This window comes from Bombina bombina, unplaced genomic scaffold (genome assembly GCF_027579735.1).
Source record: "Bombina bombina isolate aBomBom1 unplaced genomic scaffold, aBomBom1.pri scaffold_279, whole genome shotgun sequence".
Taxonomy (NCBI): Eukaryota; Metazoa; Chordata; class Amphibia; order Anura; family Bombinatoridae; genus Bombina; species Bombina bombina.
The window spans coordinates 793,668-804,955 of record NW_026512275.1 but is presented as its reverse complement, the minus strand read 5'-3'; the positions used below and the strand labels follow the sequence as shown (position 1 = coordinate 804,955).

At 39.2% G+C, this 11,288-nt stretch overlaps 1 protein-coding gene across 1 annotated transcript in view; it reads right to left on the bottom strand.

The window, feature by feature from the left end:
* The window catches only part of LOC128644201 (DNA replication complex GINS protein PSF1), a 58,277-nt gene that overhangs the window by 3,774 nt on the left and 43,215 nt on the right, over window positions 1-11,288 (bottom strand). Inside the window, exons 4-5 of the mRNA XM_053696899.1 lie at window positions 3,628-3,718; window positions 1,829-1,945 (exon numbers count right to left, since the gene is read on the bottom strand). Coding sequence (XP_053552874.1) covers window positions 1,829-1,945; window positions 3,628-3,718 — 208 coding nt within the window. The remainder of the gene's footprint in view (window positions 1-1,828; window positions 1,946-3,627; window positions 3,719-11,288) is intronic.

Sequence of the window (11,288 nt, the reverse complement as noted above, 5' to 3'; positions counted from 1 at the left end):
ATGTCTGTTTCAGAGTAAATAGTACATACCAGCACTATTTTAAAATAACAAACTCTTGATTGAATAATAAAAACTACAGTTAAACACTAAAAAACTCTAAGCCATCTCCGTGGAGATGTTGCCTGTACAACGGCAAAGAGAATGACTGGGGTAGGCGGAGCCTAGGAGGGATCATGTGACCAGCTTTGCTGGGCTCTTTGCCATTTCATGTTGGGGAAGAGAATATCCCACAAGTAAGGATGACGCCGTGGACCGGACACACCTATGTTGGAGAAATAAACTTTTGATTGAAGAATAATTAAGTAAAAACTCCTATCCCCTCTCGCGACCTCCTTTGTTGAGGGTTGCAAGAGAATGACTGGATATGACATGTGAGGGGAGGAGCTATATAGCAGCTCTGCTTGGGTGATCCTCTTGCAACTTCCTGTTGGGAAGGAGAATATATCCCATAAGTAATGGATGACCCGTGGACTGAACACACTTAACAAGAGAAAAAGCTCTAACACACAATAGATATTAATCCAATGTATATTTAAAATCGGGGTGGATAAACATCAATGATTAAAAAAAACAAAAAAATAAAGGATTTATTTTTCTTAAATACGATTTTATTTTTTTAAATAAAATGCTTTTTGAGGAAACGTCTAAAGATAGTATCTATTTATTAAAAACTAATCTATATTTCAGGATAAATAACCTTTAGATTAGAGCTTATTAAATATAGCAAAATGCTGTATATTTATGGCTGTAATGTTTAATTGTTTTGCAAATTCATTTATTTAATCCATTCAGATCGTTATGCTCTCAGATTTTTGTAAGATTATTCTGGGCATTGTATAATCACATTTCTGCAGACACATTTAGTTTTGAGAATTACAAAAAACAATAACATGCCACATCTTCACAGCAAAATTTTATAAAACAAACATACAGAGTTGAGAAATAGACCTTAAAGGGACATAATCATGAAAGAAAAAGAAAAAAACGGGTTTCAGATAGAGCATACAATTTTCAGATTTACTTCTATTATCAAATTTGCTTCATTCTGCTGGTATTCTTTGTTGGAGAGCATTGCTCTACTGGGGTCTAGATAAACACATAGCTCGCAGTAGTACATAGCTTCTGAGCCTTTCTACAATAGATACCAAGAGAATGAAGCAAATTAGATAAGAGAAGTCAATTAAATTTTTTTTTAAAAATTGCATGTTCTTCCTGAAAGTTTAATTTTGACTTTACTGTCCCTTTAATGCCATTGCTCCCCTGCAAATCTATGTACACAGATTCAACCCATACTAACTTTCAAAAAGCTCAATGAATAGAAGATTATTTGGAGTGGAATAGATCTACACGAGGACCTAAGTGTGAGAAATGAGAGGCAATTAAAAAAATTAAATATGTTATCATTTTAGTTAAATAAAACTATTTAAATTGTTATTAAAGGTGATCATTTTTTCCCTTTCAATAATGTAGAGCTGAAAAGTTGATCAAATATGAATGATTAACCTATTAAACTGGAGATAGATCATTACAATGAATTTAATTATTGGGAAAACTATCTATGCATATCTAATTATATATAACCAAATTAGTAATGGTCTGGAATAACTGGAAAAATACATCTGAAAAGTTATTGTAAAAATGAAAATTATTATTTAAAAATCGGTCTTACTAAATAGTGATTTAAGTCGGGATTTAAAATCAAAACAACCCTGTTTAAAATGTCAAGGCAATTAAACACCTCTTGCTTTTGTGTAAATATAAAAATTGTGCTTGTCCCATACTCCAACTTTTTATGTGGTAATAGTATATAACACAGATAAATACTCACTTCTATGTACAAGCTTTTCGGAGGCTTCATGTCTTGTGTAATATCCAACCCTTCTTCACCTCCCAACGATCGCATGTATGTAGCCAATGACTTCTTATACTGGTTGAACCAGTCTGTCTATTAAAGAAAAGGAAGACATAGGATTTAAAAGCCAAACTGTCCAAAAAACTGGAATAGAATGTTTGCAAAGTGCCCTACAATTCTGAATAGGGAGAACTGCTGATTGCTTCTGACAACAGAGAAAAATGCTTATATTTGTGCTACTACCCACAACCTCACAGCCTTCCACATATACAGGTAGCCCTCAGTTTACGCCAGGGTTAGGTTCCAGAAGAAATGGTTGTAAATCGAAACAGTTGTAAATTGAAACCCAGTTTATAATATAAGTCAATGGGAAGTGAGGGAGTTAGGTTCCAAGCCCCTCTCAAAATTGTCATAAGTAACACCTAATACATTATTTTTAAAGCTTTGAAATGAAGACTTTAAATGCTAAACAGCATTATAAACCTAAAAAACCCCAAACAGAATATATAATTAACCCTTTCGTGACAGGGTTAAAGTGCCTACATCGGAACAACTGTTCCGATGTAGACAAATTGAAACTACGCGATCGTGCATACGATCGCGAGATTTCAATTATTGGATCGCATCTGGGGGGCGTCCCTACAATCCTAGGAACGCCCTCCAGACCGCGATTAAATCCCTGAAGCACAGAAGGCTTCAGGACAGCCGTTAGTTATGACGTTCCATTCCGTCATAACGGCTTTAAAGCCCAGTCTAATTATGACGGAATGGAACGGCATAACGGCTTTAAAAGGTTAAACTAAGTTAAATAAACAAAAACATTTGCTAAACAGCATTATAAACCTAATAAAATAATCACAATACACAGACTTGCATTTTTCTGCAAACAGTTCTTTCTATGCATTCCAATCTGGACTGATTTATAGACAGGAAGATCTTGTTCCTTTGAAATCTGCTCTATGGCTCAGGTCTGGTTAAACTGATTAAATTCAGCTTGCATGGCTTTGCTGTAACAATCCGACAGCTCCACCTACTGGCTAATTTATTAAATGCACTGCTTCTCAATGCTTTTCAATAGCAGTCACATGACTGGGAAAAAAAGGTTATTCTGAAAAGACGTAAATTGAACCGTTGTAAACCGAGGGCCACCTGTACCACAAAGCCAATGTCTTTTTCCTTAATTATAGTAATGTGGTGAATTTAAAAAAGGGGAACTGGGCAATTCCCATTATCCCTGCAATGCAAAATAAAATTAAAAAAAAAAAAAAGATGTGAAAGTCATTATTAAACTTTCATGGTTCAGATAGGCCATGCAATTTTTAAGAAACTTTCAATTTAGTTCTATGACTCAATGTCTTTACTATTAAATGTACCTCACTATAATTTTTTTTTTCTTTTTTGAGGATTGATCTCCGCATATATACAAACGTGATCTGTGGCCTGGTTAAACAGGCATTGCATGAAAAACAGAGCTGGTGAGAGCTCATACATACATTAGTATTAGAGTTAAATATTCTCCTTTAAAAATCACAAAACCTCACTATTGTATTTTTTGTTTGTATCTTGTGTTTTATATTTTCTTAAGCATTTGCTTGTTTTGGTACAAAGAACAGAATTAAAAAAACTGAAATGTTTTCACATCCCAATTAAAAGACAAATATCAATTAAAAATATGATCAGAATAAAATCACATTTGTTTGTTGCATTTAATATTAAGATAATGGTTTATAATGTGTTTTCTTTAGATCTTACAGTAGCTAAAATAAGATAGAAACCTCTTCTGCAGACATATGGAACCTCAGGGCATTTGGAAGAACACTGCCATATTCCCACCGCAGTGCACGAATTCTAAGCAATCTGTCATACCTGTAAAAAAAGCACTGTATTAAACAGATTTACAGGGCTGGAAATTTCTACTAGTCATGGGCTAATACGAAATAATTTTTTCTTACTATTAAAAACTTTATTTCAAATTGAAATACATTTCAGGGGGAAAATAAAGACCCTCTTTCCAAAAGATATTCAAAATAATAAGTAACAACCCCCCCATTCACAGCCGGCTTGATCGCGCCATTAAACTCAATGTAGCTCGCTCCTGCTACCAGACCAGAAGCGAGCTACTTTGAGTATAATGCCACAATCGGGCTGTGAATAGACAGCGTGCCTGATGCGCTTAGGGAAAACAAACAGACCCGCTCAGTAGAGCAACGAGCTGCGTACTGTAAAAGTAATTTTTGTAGGAAAATTTCTCCGAAATCCTTTCAGGTAGAAAGCTGGCGCTAAGCTGATGTTATATAATTCTGCACTATGTGCAGAATTATATAACATCTTGTGGGTTTACTGGCCCTTTAAGATATATAATTCTACACTGTGTGCAGAATTATAACATTATTTTGTGGGTTTACTGGCCCTTTAATATAATGAATATCTGGCCTATTAAGGGTCCTGAGGACTGGAGTTGGGAAACACTGCACTATCTGAATCACAAACATTTAATTGTGACTTTAGTCGGGATATAAAAGTGCTAAACTAAAAAAAAAAAAATGCTTAAATATTAGCTAAACACCAGCAATAGCACAATAATGAAACACTATGTTACCCCTAGAAATGTATTTGACTATGTGTTCAAGTTTGTTAGTTCCAGAGCAAGAATGTACTAATGGGAGCTAGCACCTGGAGAGCCAATGACAAGATGCAAATGTGTGTAGCCACCAATCACCAGCTAGCTCCCAATAGTGCATTGCTGTACGTATGCTTTTAACAAAGAATACCAAAAGAACAAAGCAAATGTAATAGAAGTGTTTTAAAATATAATGCAAGTTTACTTTTGACTTTCCTATTCCTTTATCCAATACTATTAATTCAGTTAATGAGAATTACACAATTATTACTTCATATAAAATAGAAAAAAAAATGCTATTGTATTGTCTTTTTAATACAATTCTACTGTATTTATTGGCACTTTAACACCTAAACTGAGCACACACAAGAACTTTAACACTGACAAAAATGTTAAAGGGACATAAAAAAATAAAACAGAATTTATGCCTGATAAATTACTTTCTCCAACGGTGTGTCCGGTCCACGGCGTCATCCATTACTTGTGGGATATTCTCCTCCCCTACAGGGAAAGGCAAGGAGAGCACACAGCAAGAGCTGTCCATATAGCTCCCCCTCTGGCTCCGCCCCCCAGTCATTCAACTGACGGTTAGGAGAAAAAGGAGAAAACTATAGGGTGCCGTGGTGACTAGTGTATAAAGAAAAAGAAAAATTTTTCAAACCTGATTAAAAAACCAGGGCGGGCCGTGGACCGGACACACCGTTGGAGAAAGTAATTTATCAGGTAAGCATAAATTCTGTTTTCTCCAACATTGGTGTGTCCGGTCCACGGCATCATCCATTACTTGTGGGAACCAATACCAAAGCTTTAGGACACGGATGAAGGGAGGGAGCAAATCAGGTTACCTAAACAGAAGGCACCACGGCTTGCAAAACCTTTCTCCCAAAAACAGCCTCCGAAGAAGCAAAAATATAAAATTTGTAAAATTTGGCAAAAGTGTGCAGAGAAGACCAAGTCGCTGCCTTACATAACTGATTAACAGAAGCCTCGTTCTTGAAGGCCCATGTGGAAGCCACAGCCCTAGTGGAGTGAGCTGTGATTCGTTCAGGAGGCTGCCGTCCGGCAGTCTCATAAGCCAATCGGATAATGCTTTTCAGCCAGAAAGAAAGAGGTAGCAATAGCTTTTTGTCCTCTCCTCTTACCAGAGTAAACGACAAACAAGGATGATGTTTGTCTAAAATTCTTTGTTGCTTCTAAATAGAACTTTGTTACACAATTTAGATGTAGTCCGTGCTTTAAACGTTCCTTCTTTGAAACTGGATTCGGGCACAGAGAAGGAACAATTATTTCCTGGTTAATATTCTTGTTGGAAACAACTTTTGGAAGAAAACCAGGCTTGGTACGCAAAATAACCTTATCTGAATGGAACACCAGATAGGGTGGATCACACTGCAAAGAAAATAATTCAGAAACTCTTCTAGCAGAAGAAATAGCAACCAAAAACAGAACTTTCCAAGATAGCAACTTGATATCTATGGAATGTAAGGGTTCAAACGGAACCCCCTGAAGAACTGAAAGAACTAAATTTAGACTCCAAGGAGGAGTCAAGGGTCTGTAAACAGGTTTGATTCTGACCAAAGCCTGTACAAAAGCTTGTACATCTGGCACAGCTGCCAGTCGTTTGTATAACAAAACAGATAAAGTAGAAATCTGTCCTTTTAGAGAACTCGCTGACGATCCCTTATCCAAACCTTCTTGGAGAAAGGAGAGGATCCTAGGAATTTTAATCTTACTCCAGGAGAATCCCTTGGATTCACACCAACAGATATATCTTTTCCATATTTTATGGTAAATCTTTCTAGACACAGGTTTTCTGGCTTGGACCAGAGTATCTATCACTGAATCTGAAAACCCACGCTTGGATAAAATCAAACGTTCAATTTCCAAGCAGTCAGCTGCAGAGAAATTAGATTTGGATGTTCGAATGGACCTTGTACTAGAAGATCCTGTCTCAAAAGGTAGCTTCCATGGTGGAGCCGATGACATATTCACCAGGTCTGTATACCAAGTCCTGCGCGGCCACGCAGGAGCTATCAGAATCACAGAGGCCTTCTCCTGTTTGATCCTGGCTACAAGCCTGGGAAGGAGAGGGAACGGTGGAAACGCATAAGCTAGGTTGAACGACCAAGGCGCCACTAATGCATCCACTAGAGTGGCCTTGGGATCCCTGGATCTGGACCCGTAGCAAAGAACCTTGAAGTTCTGACGAGACGCCATCAGATCCATGTCTGGAATGCCCCATAATTGAGTCAACTGGGCAAACACCTCCGGGTAGAGTTCCCACTCCCCCGGATAGAAAATCTGACGACTCAGATAATCCGCCTCCCAGTTGTCTACTCCTGGGATGTGGATTGCAGATAGGTGGCAGGAATGATCCTCCGCCCATTTGATGATCTCGGATACCTCTCTCATCGCCAAGGAACTCCTTGTTCCTCCCTGATGGTTGATGTAAGCTACAGTCGTCATGTTATCTGACTGGAATCTTATGTATCCGGCCTTCGCTAGATGAGGCCAAGCCCGGAGAGCATTGAATATCGCTCTCAGTTCTAGGATGTTGATCGGGAGAAGAGACTCTTCCCGAGACCATAAACCCTGAGTTTTCAGGGAATCCCAGACCGCGCCCCAGCCTGATAGACTGGCGTCAGTCGTGACAATGACCCACTTTGGTCTGTAGAAACTCATTCCCTGAGACAGGTGATCCCGTCTACTGGAGCATGCACAGTTGTAATGGTCTTAAATGATTCAAGCAAAATAGAGAGAAGAACTTGACAAGCGTTTAGAAGCTTTGACTTTCTGACTTCTGTCAGGAAGATCTTCATTTCAAAAGAATCTATTGTTCCCAAAAAGGGAACTCTTGTCGACGGAGACAGGGAACTCTTCTACGTTCACCTTCCACCCGTGAGATCTGAGAAAGGCTAGAATGATGTCTGTATGAGCCTTTGCCTTGGAAAGAGACGACGCTTGCATTAGAATGTCGTCCAGATAAGGTGCCACTGCAATGCCCCTTCATCTTAGAACCGCTAGAAGGGACCCGAGCACCTTTGTGAAAATTCTGGGAGCAGTGGCTAGTCCGAATGGGACAGCCACGAACTGATAATGTTTGTCCAGAAAGGCGAACCTTAGGAACTGATGATGATCTTTGTGGATAGGAATATGTAGATACGCATCCTTTAAATCCACAGTAGTCATATATTGACCCTCCTGGATTGTAGGTAAAATTGTTCGAATGGTTTCCATTTTGAAAAATGGAACTCTGAGAAATTTGTTAAGAACTTTTAAATCCAGAATTGGTCTGAAAGTTCCCGCTTTTTTGGGAACTACAAACAGATTTGAGTAAAAACGCCTGAACTTGTTCCACAGTTGGAACTGGGTGTATCACTCCCATCTTTAACAGGTCTTCTACACAATGTAAGAATGCCTGTCTCTTTATTTGGTTTGAAGATAAGTGATAAATGTGGAACTTTCCCCTTGGGGGTAGTTCCTTGAATTCTAGAAGATAACCCTGTTCTAGTGTCCAGGGATCCTGAACATCTCTTGCCCAGGCCTGAGCAAAGAGAGAGAGTCTGCCCCCTACTAGATCCGGTCCCGGATCGGGGGCTACCCCTTCATGCTGTCTTGGTAGCAGCAGCAGGCTTCTTGGCCTGTTTACCCTTATTCCAGCCTTGCATTGGTTTCCAAGTTGGTTTAGTCTGGGAAGCATTACCCTCTTGTCTAGAGGCTGCTGAGTTAGAAGCCGGTCCGTTCCTGAAATTGCGAAAGGAACGAAAATTGGACTTATTCTTAGCCTTGAAAGGCCTATCCTGTGGGAGGGCATGGCCCTTTCCCCCAGTGATGTCTGAAAAAATTTCTTTCAATTCTGGCCCAAAAAGGGTCTTACCTTTGAAAGGGATATTAAGCAATTTTGTCTTGGAAGATACATCCGCCGACCAAGACTTTAGCCAGAGCGCTCTGCGTGCCACAATTGCAAACCCTGAATTTTTCGCCGCTAATCTCGCTAACTGCAAAGCGGCGTCTAAAATAAAGGAATTAGCTAACTTAAGTGCGTGAATTCTGTCCATGACTTCCTCATACGGAGTCTCCCTACTGAGCGACTTTTCCAGTTCCTCGAACCAGAACCACGCCGCTGTAGTGACAGGAATAATGCACAAAATAGGTTGAAGGAGGTAACCTTGCTGTACAAAAATCTTTTTAAGCAAACCCTCCAATTTTTTTTATCCATAGGATCTTTGAAAGCACAATTGTCCTCAATGGGAATGGTCGTGCGTTTGGCTAGTGTAGAAACCGCCCCCTCGACCTTAGGGACTGTTTGCCATATGTCCTTCCTGGGGTCGACCATAGGGAACAATTTCTTAAATATAGGAGGAGGGACAAAAAGGTATGCCTGGCTTCTCCCACTCCTTATTCACTATGTCCGCCACCCGTTTAGGTATCGGGAAGGCATCAGGGTGCACCGGGACCTCTAGGAACTTGTCCATCTTGCACAAGTTTTCTGGGATGACCAGATTGTCACAATCATCCAGAGTAGATAGCACCTCCTTAAGTAATGCGCGGAGATGCTCTGATTTAAATTTAAAATGTCACAACATCGGGTTCTGCCTGCTGAGAAATTCTTCCTGTATCAGAAATTTCTCCATCTGAGAAACCCTCCCTCACTGCCACTTCAGACTGGTGTGAGGGTATGACAGAAAAATTATCATCAGCGCCCTCCTGCTCTACAGTGTTTAAAACAGAGCAATCGCGCTTTCTCTGAAATGCTGGCATTTTGGTTAATTATTAGCTATGGAGTTATCCATTACTGCCGTCAATTGTTGCATAGTAACAAGCATTGGCGCGCTAGAAGTACTAGGGGTCGCCTGCGCGGGCATAACTTGTATAGACACAGAAGGAGAAGATGTAGAACTATCTCTCTACTTCCTTCATCTGAGGAATCATCCTGGGCAACCTTACTATTTGTGACAAAACTGTCCTTACTGTGTTTGGACGCTATGGCACAATTATAACATATATTTGAAGGGGGAACCACATTGGCTTCCATACATACAGAACATGATCTATCTGAAGGTACAGACATGTTAAACAGGCTTAAACTGGTTAATAAAGTACAAAAACCGTTTTAAAACAAAACCGTTACTGTCTCTTTAAATGTTAAACAGGGCACACTTTATTACTGAATATGTGAAAAACTATGAAGGAATTATCCAATCTTTACCAAATTTTCACCACAGTGTCTTAATGCATTCAAAGTATTGCACCCCAATTTTCAAGCTGTTAACCCTTAAAATGTGGAAACCGGAGCAGTTTGCAATTTTAACCCCACTACAGTCCCAGCCACAGCCTTTGTTGTGACTTCAACTATCCCAGGGGGGTATTTCAAGCCTTCTAGGAACTTTTTCAGTGGACACCAGACCCTCTCACATCCATCTGCATGCACTGTACTTAAAAGAAACTGCACAATAATGGCGCGAAAATGAGGCTCTGCCTAATACAGTGAAAGGCCCTTCCTGACTGGGAAGGTGTCTTAACTAGTGCCTGGTGATAAAAACGTTCCCCAAATAATAAAAGTGTGAAATCCACTTCAAACTTTAAATAAAAACTTAAATAAACAAACAATCGATTTAGCCCTTAAGAGTGTCCACCAGTTAATAGCCCATAATAAGCCCTTTATTCTTTCTAAGTCTAAGAAAATGGCTTACCGATCCCCATGAGGGAAAAATGACAGCCTTCCAGCATTACACAGTCTTGTTAGAAAATGGCTAGTCATACCTAAGCAGAAAAGTCTGCAAACTGTTCTCCCCAACTGAAGTTCTGTCATCTCAACAGTCCTGTGTGGGAACAGCAATCGATTTTAGTTACTGCTGCTAAATTCATACTCCTCTAAACAGAACTCTTCATCTCTTTCTGTTTCAGAGTAAATAGTACATACCAGTACTATTTTAAAATAACAAACTCTTGATAGAAGAAATAAAAAAACTACAACTAACACCACAAACTCCTCACCATCCCCGTGGAGATGCTACTTGTTCAGAGCGGCAAGGAGAATGACTGGGGGGCGGAGCCAGAGGGGGAGCTATATGGACAGCTCTTGCTGTGTGCTCTCCTTGCCTTTCCCTGTAGGGGAGGAGAATATCCCACAAGTAATGGATGACGCCGTGGACCGGACAAACCAATGTTGGAGAAATAAATCGTTTCCGTGCTTCAGCAGCTTTGAATACAATTTAAATCTTAACAGATGCCTGCCCAAGTACACAGCTCTTTTAAAACAATGCTGTCTCATACGTCCCACAGAACACTCAGATGGTTTTGGAACTGGAACTTTTTTTAAACTAGAAATCAAAATTAAATTATCATGGCAGAGATTGCAATGTATTTCTGATATCAAAATGAATTTTTCCCCTTGGTATCTTATGTTAAAATGTAGCGCTCATTTACACAAGTGCATATGTAGCTTGGTTCAGGCGGGTAAATATGACACCATTTGGCTGCAGTGTATTAACAATGACTGCATAATAGCAGGGTTGGCCTAATGAAGCTGGGAGTCTGCACCTCTAATTTTTACAGGAATAAGAAAACCTACAATTTTCAGTTAAATTAAACAAAGAAGAAAAAAAAAAGGACCAAGTTATAAAAGTAATACTGCAGTTTGTTTTCTACTAAAAATAATTATTATACTACTATTACAAAATGTTTAAACTGACAAACACTTTGGAATGGTAATATAAAATGGTAGATTGTGTATATAAAACTTTGCAATATATTTCATTATGTGCTTTTCAGTTCTTGTTAGAAGAGGAAATGCAGAACACATTTTGTCACAGC